At 50.9% G+C, this 13,516-nt stretch overlaps 1 protein-coding gene across 3 annotated transcripts in view; it reads right to left on the bottom strand.

Moving 5' to 3' along the window:
• The window catches only part of NLRC5 (NLR family CARD domain containing 5), a 103,271-nt gene that overhangs the window by 24,146 nt on the left and 65,609 nt on the right, over positions 1–13,516 (bottom strand). For 2 of the 3 annotated variants that reach the window (XM_017878814.1, XM_017878816.1), the window contains 8 exons: positions 13,042–13,125; positions 8,952–9,035; positions 5,777–5,866; positions 5,523–5,585; positions 5,097–5,183; positions 2,770–2,853; positions 1,868–1,957; positions 1,398–1,463 (listed from right to left, as the gene is read on the bottom strand). In XM_017878814.1, the coding sequence (XP_017734303.1) occupies positions 1,398–1,463; positions 1,868–1,957; positions 2,770–2,853; positions 5,097–5,183; positions 5,523–5,585; positions 5,777–5,866; positions 8,952–9,035; positions 13,042–13,125 (648 nt within the window). The remainder of the gene's footprint in view (positions 1–1,397; positions 1,464–1,867; positions 1,958–2,769; positions 2,854–5,096; positions 5,184–5,522; positions 5,586–5,776; positions 5,867–8,951; positions 9,036–13,041; positions 13,126–13,516) is intronic. The other variant, XM_017878815.1, reaches the window with a different exon arrangement.

The raw sequence follows: 13,516 nt of genomic DNA, 5'->3' as shown, positions 1-13,516 counted from the left end.
TTTCTTCTTTTAATCTGGGAATACAATGTCAATATTGGAAACCTCACCTGAAGTTTCTTACTTCCCTTCATTGCAGCATTCTGTGGTTTTATTTATTTATTTATTTATTTTGAGATGGAGTCTTGCTCTGTTGCCCAGGCTGGAGTGCAATGGCAGGATCTTGGCTCACCGCAACCTCTATCTCCCAGGTTCAAGCGATTCTCCTGCCTCAGCCTCCCAAGTAGCTGGGATTACAGGCATGTGCCACCATGCCCAGCTAATTATTTTTGTATTTTTAGTAGAGACAGGTTTTCACCATGTTGATCAGGCTGGTCTNTGTGTGTGTGTGTGTGTGTGTGTGTGTGTGTGTTGTGTATATGGTGTTTGTAGGTATTATGTGGTGTGTGTGCCATATTTGTAATGTGCCAGGTATGTATATGGGGGGTTTGTTTTTGTGGGGTGTGTGTGTATTGTGCGGTGTGTGTGGTGTATGTGTGTGTATGTGGTATGTGTATGGTATGTGGTGCATGTGTGCGTTATATGTGCTGTGTGTTCTGTGTGTGTTGTGTGTGCTGTGTGTAGGGTGTGCATGGTGTATATGTGGTATGTGGGGTTGGTGTGTAGGGTGTGTGTGTGGTGTAGGGGAGGTGGGAAAGAATGTGGTGCAAGGTGACAGTTGGATCAGACTGTGAGGGAGAAGATGCTAGGGACTTTGAAGTTCACCCTGGGGTTAATGGGGAGCCACTGAGGGGCACAGAGTAGCAGAGGGGCACTCTCAGATGTGTGTTGTGAAGATCCCTCTGGGGCCGTGGAGTGAATGGAGGAGAGGAGACCTGACAGGATGCAGGGATCAGTTTGCAGGCCCTGTTCACAGCTGAAGTAAGACATGTAAAGGAACTGGCCCAAGGCAGTGGCAGTGAGTCAGAGCTACCAGGGGTAACGATGATGATGATAATAATAATAATAATAACAGTAATAATAACAGCTGATAGCACTCCCATGAGCCAGACCTTTTCCTGGCACTTTACACTTATTAACTCATTTAATCCTCACAATAACCCTAAGGGGTAGGTTGTGCTATTATCCCCATTTTACTTGTCCAGGGCCACATAGCTGGCAAGTGGCAGATCAGGAATTTATTTTCAATTGGCTTCAAAATATTTAACCATGACACTCAGAAGCCTCAGGGGCTGTAGTCAGGACATGGCTGAGAGGCACAAGTTCAATGCCAAGGCCCTGGCTGAGACTGGAGGTGCGAGGGCATCAGGGGTAGGTCTGGGGAACAGACCCAGGCCGTGAGCTTGAAGCTGTTCTCTAAAGGAGGAGAGGGCCCAGGGAAGACGGGGCCATGGAAGCCGCTGCGGGTTCAGCCTCCTCTCCCCTCTCCCTCCCCTGTCCCATCACCCCGCAGGGATTACCTGAGTGTCTTCCTGGCCTGGTCCTCTTTGGAGAAGTGAATCCGGAAGCTCTGTTCTGAGCCCAGGCTGCAGAGAGAAGGGCCTCGGGAAGCGCGGTGCCCAGACATGCCACCCTCCTAGGCACCCAGGGCACCCACGGAGCACAGAGAGGGAAGCGGGGCTGCACCCACAGGGACAAGGGAGGATGGAGGCCTCAGAACCAGAGGAGACCCACAAACTCATTCTGTGAGCATGGCAATACCTGGCCTTCCCACCCCATGTCCTCTGTGGTCCCCACGGCACCCAGGCATCAGGGGATGGAAATTATGATCCTATGCTCAGGAAACCCTGAGATTCAGAGAGAGGCAGAGGTTGCCCCAAGCCAACCAGATGGAAGGCTATAAAGTGTGGGTGTCTTACTTCTCCCATCATCAGCCAGGGGCACCTGCTGACCAGCAGAAAAGGGCTTTTGGGGACCAACATCCCCTTACTTCACTGAAGCCTCCCGGACACGTGGGCAGGAAGGCAGGGTCTCCACCAGGTACAGGGCACTTTCCTGAGAAACGCTGTTGTGACTCAGACTAGAAGGGAAATGGGGATGAGAATGGGAGTGAGGGCAGGACCTCCATGGAGCCCTGCCCAGCCCCTCCATCTCCCCTCCATCTGTCATTTCTAGGAAAAGAAACCTCCATGTCTAAGCATCCGTCTCCAGATGGACACACTGAGGCTCAGAAGGATACCATCCCCACACAGGCAGAACTGGCACCAGACCCTGAGTCTGTGAGTGCAGCACTCACCCTGCCCGCTGCCGCTGTGGTCTGGGGCAGGGCACTGGCAAGGCCGGGCTGGCAGCTATAGCCCCGAAAAGCACAAAGCTCAGTTGCCTAGCAACAAGTGGTGTCCTGGCGCTGGCTGTCACTCCCCTGGATCACTGGGGAGATGGGGCAAGCATGTGGATAACTTCCTAAGGCACCTTGCCTGCTGCAGGGACATCTCCAAATTTATGTCCCACAGATTGGGTCAGAAGAACTTCAGGGACAGGATGCACCAGGAGCCAGGCGGCTGCAATCCCACATCAGCTGACTGGGGACCGAATGTTGCTTCCCTGTCCCCAGGTCCGTTTGGCTGTAGGGGTGCGTGGAGGGGCAACTCCACCCTGCCATGAGTCACAGCCTCTCTTGGGTGTTTGGTGGGGCTCTGCCATGGTGGGTGTGAGGGACAGAGGATAGGACTCAAGGCCAGGGGAGTGAAGGCAAGGGAAGACTCGCCCCTTGCCCTCTGCAGACCTTGTCCTCTGGGGCTCCGGGGATGCCCTCAGAAGGGGCCCCTCATGCTTTTGGACCAGGGAAGGCTTCATCCTTGCTATCTGTCCTTCATGCTGCTTTCCACTTACTCAAGCAAACCAGAGATGGGCACCTGCGGCAGACATTCCAGAAGGCATCTGAGCCCGCTGTCACCCAGCAGGTTTGCTGAGAGGCTGTAGGGAGTAAGGAGCAGTGGCGGTGATCAGAGGTGCCTCCTCAGCCTGAGATGCTCCTCAGTTACCAGGAGCCTGCATCCACTGTCACTGCTACTGGACCCCATGTCAGGGTCACCAGCGCCACCACCATCACCACTATCACCACCATCAATCACCACCACCACCAATATCACCACCACCAGTATCAGCACCATCACCACCACCACTTTCATTATCACCACAATTCTACACCACCAAGCCCAGTACCACCATCACCATTGCTTCCATCACCACTAGAACGACTAGCAACTCCTACGTTCTCTGCTACCATCCCCTCCCCAGCACCACAATAAATCTGTCCTCATCATCCTCTTCCATATCGGGTGACCACTCCCAGCTCATGTGCCTCCAGCAGGCTTTCAGGGGTTAAAGAAAACCAATTTGCCTTTACCACGCCCTCAGCCTGCATCATTTGGGATCCACAGTTTTGAATGAGAGGAAATTCAAGGAAAAAAAATGTTTGGAGGATGCATTAAACCCATAGATTTCTTCTTTTAATCTGGGAATACAATGTCAATATTGGAAACCTCACCTGAAGTTTCTTACTTCCCTTCATTGCAGCATTCTGTGGTTTTATTTATTTATTTATTTATTTTGAGATGGAGTCTTGCTCTGTTGCCCAGGCTGGAGTGCAATGGCAGGATCTTGGCTCACCGCAACCTCTATCTCCCAGGTTCAAGCGATTCTCCTGCCTCAGCCTCCCAAGTAGCTGGGATTACAGGCATGTGCCACCATGCCCAGCTAATTATTTTTGTATTTTTAGTAGAGACAGGTTTTCACCATGTTGATCAGGCTGGTCTTGAACTCCTGACCTCAGGTGATCCAACCACTTCGGCCTCCCAAAATGCTGGGATTACAGACGTGAGCCACCTCGCCCAGCTAGTTTTAGCTACAGTGTCAGAAATAATATAACCAGTGTGTCCTGGAGCATCTGATTTTCCTCCAGGTCTGTGACATTTTTGATGCTTGTTAATTTCTTCTTTTCCTGAGAAACGTCATTTAAAAATCGGTTTGTCTTATGAAGCCACTTAATAAAATAGTCTTTAAAATAAGAGAAATTGGCTGGGTGTGGTGGCTTAAGGTTATAATCCCAGCACTTTGGGAGGCTGAAGCAGGCGGATTGCCTGAGGTCAGGAGTTCGAGACCAACCTGGCCAACATGGTAAACTCTGTCTCTACTGAAAATACAAAAATTAGCCGGGCGTGGTGGCTCACGCCTGTAATTCCAGCTACTCGGGAGGCTGAGGCAGGAGAATTGCTTGAACCCAGGAGGTGGAAGTTGCAGTGAGCCGAAATCGTACCACTGCACTCCAGCCTGGGCGGAAGAGCGAGATGCCATCTCAAAAAAAAAAAAAAAAAGAAAGAAAAGAAAAGAAAAATTTCCCTCTATAATGAAAAACAAAAAACTCAAAGACATATTTCTGATTCATATCTCTTTAAAATACATTCCAAGCACAGTGGCTCATGCCTGTAATCTCAGAAATGAAAATTGTGTGGCATTTTTGGTGGACTGCTCTCTCTTTATTTTCCACTGGTCCTAGGCTGGATTCCTAATGCGTGTGAGCAGGGACTCTGCATTTTACTAGCTGTGTGACTTTGGGCAAGTTCTTACACTCTGTGTCTCAGTTCCCTCATCTGTAAAACGAGAACAATACTAGTATCCAGGGATATGGGAAAGATAAAAAGAACACGTCAAGCACTTAGAGGAGAAAGTGCTCAATAGGTGTTAGCTATTATTATTCCACCCATGCAGGGGCTGACTATTCGAGTACCCAAGACAGGCCACGCGGATACCACATCTCAACAATACAAGAGACTGTAAGACCCCACCCTGGGTGGCTCTGCGTCCCTCCTCAGGCAGAGTCATTTAGTACTTTTAACCACCTGCTGAGCCAAAAATGAATCTTGAGTTTTAGCCCCCATCTGCCAGCAGAGCTTGCACACACTTGAGGCTTAGGGCCAAGTCAGAGGGCACACCGTGGAACTAGCTCCACCACTCTGAGAGTCGGGGCGGAAGAGAGAAAATTGATTCAGGGAAGCTTTGGATATGTGACCCAAAGTCCCAGGCATCACTGACAGCTGGTCCTGAGAGGCATAGGCAGGCACATGACTATATGGGCACGCATGGACCCTCTTATCCCCTCCAGTGCCCCTCAGGCATGCATCCATGCTCCTCTCCTTCCTCCTCCTCCCTCAACTTACTCCACCTGGCTGAGGTCTTTACACTTGCTCAGCAACCTGCATAGTGACTCCACATGCTCCTGGCTGAGGCTGCAGCCCGTGAACCTGCTGGACAGAGGTAGAGGGGACAAGCAGGGGATGGGGCGTTTGACCACTGAGACCACCTCTACCCTGGCTAGTCCAGGGCACAGCCTCCGAGCTCCAGGTGGGTCTCCACTCAAGCTTGGACCCCCTGGAAGTGTCCAGAATCCACTGCTCCCACCCCCACAGTAGATCCCACCCGGACCTGTGTTTCTTCATGCTGGGGCAAAACAAGTCCCTCTGCAGGGCTGTTCCACAGGAATGTTTTGTGCTAGGCAGTCTGTATGCTGCTCTGGCCACCCAGGAGGCAGATCTACTGGTTCCCAACATCAACTAGCTGCCTGGGCACGGTTCAAGGGGGCTTACCCACAGCACACGCCTTCCTGCTCCTCATTGGATCTGAAGTGCAGGGTTGCATGGTGCAGAGACCTGGAGCAGACAGCACCTGGGTCAGACAGCTGCGGACACAGACTCAGGATGTCCCCACGAGGCCAGCACCCCTCCTCCAGAAGCCCAGTCTCTAGTTGGGTCCTACTGTCTTCATCCTACCCCCTCATACCCACCAGACTCCAGGCGCAACCCTTCAGGACTAGTCCTGGCTGTCCCAGGGGAATGCTCACCTGAGATCCACCTTTTTAACCCGTGGGCACAGGCTTAAGGTGTTGGCCAGCAGGAAGGGGCTTTTTGGGGACAGTCCCGTCTGGCTCAGCCTGGAAAGGAAAGGGGGTAGATCCCAGCAAGATGAGTGGACAAGGAACCTGGCTAGGCTGGAGGGTAAGAAAAGGGAGGGTGGGGAGGGGTAGCAGCTCAGCAAGGCAATACGGAAACAGGCAGGGGCTCAAGAGGCACAAACAGGGCTGAAGGTCAGGCTGTGTGACCTTGGACAAGTGACTTCACCCCTCTGAGCTTCCGTTTCCTTATCTGGAAATCAAGACTTGTCATGTATGACGCTCGAGGTATATGAGAATTTAATTACATCATGCAGGTGCGCTGCCGGGCATGGGATCTGTGCTTGCTGCTATTATTACCATTGCTTTTACCTGCAAGCGCACATTTCACAGGCGAGTCCTTGCTCACGGAGAGTGGGAAGCTTCAGGCCCTTCGGACACAGGTTTTAAACCTTAGCGCTATGGTCTGATAATTCCTTGTTGTTGGGGGCTGTCCTGTGCCCTACAGGATGTTTAGCAGCATCCCAGATCTCTAATCATTCGATGCCAGTAGCAGCACCCCTCATCCGCAGTCACGACCCCCAAAAATATCTGCAGACATTTCCAAATGACCCCCAAGGGCGAAAATCACCCCCAGTTACAAACCACTGCATTAGAGAAAGTGAGATGGGTCCACCTTGCTCTCAGAGGCAGCCTCAGCACCTCCATTTGCCTCACCCAGTAATCGTCCTATCAGCTTGTCTGTAAATTCCATTCTCAAGATCCACCCTGAGTCTACCCACTTCTATCCCACCCCAGCAATGATCAGCCCCCAGCATCCTTCAACCTGCTGCACACATCTCTTCCCATTCTCATTTCCACTCATATCTCCCAATCCCTTCTCTACCCAGCACTCAGACTGAACTTTTGAAAACCCAAATGAGGACCGGGCACAGTGGCTCATGCCTGTAGTCTCAGCACTTTGGGAAGCCGAGGCGGGTGGATCACTTGAGGTCAGGAGTTTGAGACCAGCCTGGTCTGTCTCTACTAAAAATACAAAAATTAGCCGGGCATAATGGTACACGCCTGTAATCCCAGCTACTTGGGAGGCTGAGGCACAAGAATTTCCTGAACCTGGGAGGCAGAGGTTGCAGTGAGCTGAGATTGCGCCATTGCACTCCAGCCTGGGTGACAGAGTGAGACCCTGTCCCCACCCTCCCCCACGAAAAAGAAAGAAAGAAAACCCAAATTATTCCTCTCCCTTTCATGTTCCCAGGAACAAAAGTCTAAACTCTTCCCATGGGCGCCAGGCCCTGTGCGACCCAACCTGAGCTCATCTCTCTCTTCCTCCTCTCCTTGGACTGTCCCTGCCAGCCACTGTGCTCTCACTGCATTGGTTCTGCGCTGTTCCTGGAGCCCACCAAGCTTAATCATGCCTCAGGGCCTCACACATGCCGTTCCCTCTGCCTAGAATGCAGTTCCCTGCTCTTCACAAGGTGAGCTCTCTGTCTTCCTTTAGGTCCCAGCTCAGCATCCCTCCTCAGAGACGTTCGCCGATGGCTTCTGCCATCATCTAAATCACCTCTCCAGCCACTCTTCACCATATCCCGAGAAAATTCCCTTATAACTGGCTAAGTTCATCTTATTTTACTTTATTTTTCAGCTCCCACTACTGTAAGATGAGCTCCAAGAAGATAGGGACATAGTCAACTTTTTCTGCTGTGTCTCCAGCCCCTCACACAGTGCCTGGCCCACAGTAGGGGCACAAGCACTACAAGCTGAGTACTATAAAGTTTAAACCCTGGCAAGGGGTCAGGCTGACCACCCCACTCCAAAGGCAGACAAGGAGTCGGGGTGAAGCTGTGTGACTTAGGCAAAGAGAAGTTCCTCTCTGGTCTGAGGTTAACAACCTGTTCAATTTTAACCTGCCACCTTTTATGTCCAAAGGAGTCCTTTCTGACTCATTCTTTCCAGGCAGGGGGGACTATTACAGGGTGCCATGGGGTGCTGTGAGCTGGGCTATACTTACCCCTGGAATGTGATCACGTCTCCTCCCTCCCTCCCAGATAAAACCCAAGCATAAGCGAGATCCTGGAGGTGATGTGAGCCATCTTAGGCATTCCAGAGAGCCCCAGCCTTTGCACTGATGTTATTAACATTATGATTTACTTTCCTGTTGTATTTTTTCATCTCAGCTGCAGCTGCTTTCCCCACCACTAGAAGAATGTTTAAAGTAAGAAAGTTAATTTTCTTTTCTTCTAAAACTTTTTTTCTTTTTCTTTTCTTTTTTTCTTTTTTGAGATGGAGTTTCGCTCTTGTCGCCCAAGCTGGAGTGCAATGGTGCGATCTCGGCTCACTGCAACCTCCGCCTCCCAGGTTCAAGCAATTCTCCTGCCTCAGCCTCCCAAGTAGCTGGGATTACCAGCACCCACCGCCATGCCTGGCTAATTTTAGTATTTTTAGTAGAGACGGGATTTCAGCACATTGGCCAGGCTGGTCTCAAACTCCTGACCTCAGGTGATCCGCCTGCCTCGGCCTCCCAAAGTGCTGGGATTACAGGCATGAGCCACCGCACCCGGCCTAAATCCTTTTAAAGTTCTAACCAGTCTGAGCTGAAATTAGAAAATAGTTTTAATACTTTGGGGGATGCTGCTTAAATTCCTTTTTTGCAGAGTTTGATAGTGATCTTTAAAAAACAGTGTGTGATATATACAGGACCTACATCTGTACAGCCCCTTTCTACGAGTGGGTGACCTTCCCGTGGGTAGGGAGAAGTAGGACAGCTCATTTGTCACAGATCTTCCATTTCTTAAGTTGATTTTAGAACAACTTATTTGAGTCCCAACCCTGGGGGAATGGGCGGAGAATATTAATCCCATTTGTCAGATGAGGAAACTGAGACGCAGAGGAGGCAAACGATGTCCCCTGAGGTTGACAAAGTATTAGGGTGGAACTGGAAGCAGATTTGAGTCCCCAGTTGTGCCGGGTAAAATGAGAAAACAATCTAAGGGAAGAACGGAGCAGGTAGAGGGGGTTGGAGGGGGTAAAGGGGAGTTGAGGGGCTAGAGGGCAGGTACAGCTTTGCCATGGAGGAGCCTTAGGGACATGAGCACAAGGAACTGGGAAATAGGAAAAACTCTCATCTTACTGCAGCAGGCTCAGCTGAGGGAGTCGAGGGAGGCAGTCCAGCAGAGTCTTCAGGCTCTGGTCACTCAGGAACTCGCAGGACAATCTGTGAAACCAAGCATGTGGATGAGGTGGGGAAAACCTTCCCGGAAAGCACGGCCTCACAGCCAGAGCCTTCTGGAGACGGGACCTAACCAGGGTCACCTGAAACATTCTCTCCTAGCACTGGGTCCGTGGGTTATCCGTGGGGCTGGAAGAAGAGGAAGGTCTTGTAAGTTTGGAAAATACGGGGTTAAGCCAAATTAAATGGTTTTGTTTGCTGCAGGGCTTCTCTGAGGCTGTGATAGGCTGCTGTGCATTATGAATTTCCAAGGAGCTACAGCAGACTTTTCCCCAAACTAAATGGACTAGCAGAATTAATTTTTGAGGGCCATGAAGGTCAGTGTTCTGCAAAACATGTTTGTTAAGAAAAGAATGTGGCTGGGCACGGTGGCTCATGCCTGTAATCCCAGCACTTTGGGAGGCTGGGGTGGGTGGATCACCTGAGGTCAGGAGTTCGGGACCAGCCTGGGCAACATGGCAAAATTCCACCTCTACTAAAAAAAATACAAAATATTAGCCAGGCGTGGTGGTGCGCACCTGTAGTCCTAGCTACTCAGGAGGCTGGGGCATGGGAATCGCTTGAACCTGGGAGGCAGAGGTTGCAGTGAGCCAAGATCACACCACTGCACTCCAGCCTGAGTGACAGAGTCTCCGTCTCAAAAAAGAAAAAAAAAAAAGAAAGAAAGAAAAAAGAAAAGAAAACAATGCTGCCTCAACCCAGATGAGTGGATATGACAATGGAAATTCCGCATACAACAGGTCAGCAAAGGAGACAGGGACTGGCTCAGGTCTCTAGTTGCCCACTAACACCAGACCAACCAGCTCATCATTGTCCAGATAATTTGTCAGAACCCACTGCATTTAGGAGAAACTCCAGATACCTCCCTTGCTGTCTCTGCTCTAGATGGAGGACCAGGACGACTCAAGACTCTGAGCGCCCTGGGGTTTACATACAGCCCCTTCCTGGGGGGCCTGGAGCCACTTCCCGACCCTGCAGACCTCTACTATGTTCTCCTGCTGCCTTTTCCACCTTCCCCTTCCTCTCCTTCTGTTCCTTCATCCTCTGCAGGCTGTCCTCTCCCCTCTCCGGGGCCTCCAAGAGCCTGGCCCATCTCCGCTGCTTTCTCCTCTGGCTGGTTGGAGGGGAGGCGTGGAGTGCAGGGACCCCACATCAACTGGCTTGGTGAGCTGGGGGGCAGGGTAGGGCGGGAGGAGCAGTCTGTGGTCCTGGGGCTGGAAGCCTCATGTTGGAGCCTCTGCCAGGGCCCAGGCTGGAAGCCCAACTCTACCCTTTCTGCCCCAGGGACTGGGCATAGGCTGCTGAGGCACAGTCAGGACCGGGGCCTTCATTGAGGGGTGGTCTTTCCAGAAACACCTCCCGTATAGTGTCCTACCAGACCCCAAATACACCGTGGGTTCTCGTTGGCAAAGGAGGTGCTTACACCCTCCTTTTATTTATTTATTTATTTATTTATTTATTTATTTTTTAAGCAATGGAATCTTCACTCTTTACCACATCCCACATGATATGCCCGTATGTACACAGGCAAAGTGGACCTGCAGTGCTTGAATTCAGGGAGTGGGGATGGAGCCCCACTATCTATCTTCCCTGGCTTCCCCGGTGGAACCCCAGCACACAGTTGGTTAGTCACTGGACTTCAGCATTGAGTACCTTGATGACTATTTATAACAATAATCCTGCAAGTGATCACAGTACTCTACAGTTGGTAAAGTGCTTTCATATTCACTATTGCACTTTCTCGAACCACAGGTGACGGAGGGGGCCCTGAAACTCCCACCTGTGCTCAAACCACCCAGCACTGCCAGTGGGCTTTATTTATTTATTTATTTATTTATTCTTTTGAGATGGAGTCTTGCTCTGTTGCCCAGGCTGTATTTATTTATTCTTTGGAGATGGAGTCTTGCTCTGTTGCCCAGGCTGGAGTACAATGGCACGATCTCAGCTCACCACAATCTCTGCCTTCCGGGTTCAAGCGAGTCTCCTGCCTCAGCCTCCCAAGTAGCTGGGATTACAGGTGTGTGACACCATGCCCAGCTAATTTTGTATTTTAGTAGAGACGGGGTTTCACCATGTTGGCCAGGCTAGTCTTGAACTCCTGACCTCATGATCCACCCACCTTGGCCTCCCAAAGGGCTGGGATTACAGGTGTGAGCCACCATACCAGGCCCCCAGTGGGCTTTTTATATGAAGCTTCCTCTGTGAGTGGTTTGCCTTGGCCAGAAGAGCCTGCATCCCAGTCTCCTTGTGTTCCCAGGATGTGGCCCAGTGCTTGGTATACAATAGGTACTTAACAGTCAAATCATGTAAGAGTGCTTTTTGTAGCACTGACTGCAGTGCTACACAAAATAAAATACAACACTTAGAAGCAGTTTGGATCTCAATCTAGACCAAGCTTGTCCAGCCCACATAGCCTGCTCCATGCAGCCCAGGATGGCTTTGAATACAGCCTAACAAAAATTCGTAAACTTTCTTAAAACACCATGATTTTTTTTGGTGTTTTTTAAATTTTTTTTTTTTAGCACATCAGCTATCACTAGTGTTAGTGTATTTTATGTGTGGCCCAAGACAATTCTTTTTCTTCTTCCAATGTGGCCCAGGGAAGCCAAAAGACTGGACACCCCTGATCTAGACTCTTGAAGGGTGTGGTGGAATAACTTGCAGCTCATCCTATACTGTGGCAATTTAGTATTAAAAGGCATCAGTATACACTCTGTGAAAACAACTAAGAGACAATCAGGGACCACTGACCATTGGATGACTTTAAGGAATTACCATTAATAGGGTAGGTCTGGGCCAGGCGCAGTGGCACATGCCTGTAATCCCAACACTTTGGGAGGCTCAGGCAGGTGGATCACTTGAGGTCAGGAGTTCGAGACCAGCCTGGCCAACATGATGAAACCCTGTCTCTACTAAAAATACAAAAATTAACCAGGTGTGATGGCATGCGCCTGTAATCCCAGCTACTCAGGAGGCTGAGGCAGGAGAATCACTTGAACCCAGGAGGCAGAGGTGGCAGCAAGCCGAGATCGTGCCATTGTACTCCAGCCTGGGCAACAAGAGCAAAACTCTGCCTCAGAAAAAAAAAATAGTGTAGGTCTGATAATGATTTTATGGTTATGTGTTTGAACCTGGAGAAGGACATGGGAAGGCCATACTCCAGGGGGTCAAACTGGATTATCTGGTTGGAAGGGCTGGAAGGGCATTTGAGATGGGGCTGGAAAGCAAGAAAAAAGACTGAAGCAAAATGGAAAACACAGATGCTGGGAAAACACAGTGCATGAAACTGTAGAATGCAGCTAGTCGATGATGGCAAACAGGTAGAAACTGAATATGCAAATAGACAAGGAGTAGACGGTCCTGTGGACACATGACAACATGGATTTGATGAGAGAAGAGGTTGTTTAGGTGAGGCAGGTTTTCTCTTGGATTTCTTTATTTTAAGGTAATTACTGTAATAAAAGGAAAGGCTGACCAGCCACTGTGCAGATGAGGAAGATGAGGCCCAGGGAGTTAAAGCCCTTTTGAGCCAAGAGTCCTGATTCCAGGTCCAGTCTCTGGTCCCAGACCCAGGTGTTCTGGGGTGAGTGAGGTGATAACCCCATGGAGACAGGGGGTGCCTTGAGGAAGGGCTTTCAGAAGTGCTACGCTCCAGCCATGGATGCGGGTCCAAGTGAGGGCCCGGGTGAGGCTCCAGGGGTGGGGTTGGAGGTAGACAGGGCTCCCAGGTGCCCTGAGTTGAGTGGATGGTGCAGGTGAAGGCTTCCCCAGACCAGCACAACATCTCCCAGGGGGAGACATGTGCTGCCTAAGGCTGGGGGCTGCCGAGAAACAGCCAAGTTTTTACCAAAGGCCAGGGGACTCTCGTGGGGCAGGGCTGGTGGGAAGAAACCAAGAAAGACTCACCTGGCTTCTAACCAGGAAGCCCCCTCCCAGGTCACTGGGCAGATCCCCACATGGCGCCCTCTGGGGCTGTGTCTTCGTTACTTACTGGAGTTCCAGGGGTCCTGGGCACTCCTTCAGAGTGGCACAGAGGTGGGAGAGGCTTGGGGGCTCCAGAGGACACTCACTGAGGCTGCAAAGGGGCAATGGGCAGGGCAGGGGATCAGAGAAAGCCCAGGGTCCCTGGCTAGCCCCAGGGGCTCTCTCCTTCTCCTATCATCCCTCACTCTAAGTGGGAGGCCACAGGCCCCTTCCCCTGTGGGGCACTCGCTACCCTCCCGAATCTCCCCTGCAGCCCCCATTCCTCTTGCCCTGACAGCAACAGTGCAGGACCCTGAGTTCCCAGCTGCCCTTGTCAGTGACTCTCCAAGTCCTCCCCACTGCCCCCTCCAGAGCCCAGGCCACCATCCTCATTCACCTTGACCATTTGACACCCTCTGGGCTTCCACTCTTGCCTTCCTGCAATCCCTCTCCACCCCGCAAGTGTCTCACATTTTTTTTTTTTTTTTTTTTTTTTTTTTTTT

This window comes from Rhinopithecus bieti, unplaced genomic scaffold (assembly GCF_001698545.2).
Source record: "Rhinopithecus bieti isolate Rb0 unplaced genomic scaffold, ASM169854v2 scaffold_11161, whole genome shotgun sequence".
In the NCBI taxonomy this organism is placed as follows: domain Eukaryota; kingdom Metazoa; phylum Chordata; class Mammalia; order Primates; family Cercopithecidae; genus Rhinopithecus; species Rhinopithecus bieti.
The sequence above is the reverse complement of the archived record's forward strand: the minus strand, read 5'-3'. Positions and strand labels throughout refer to the sequence as shown.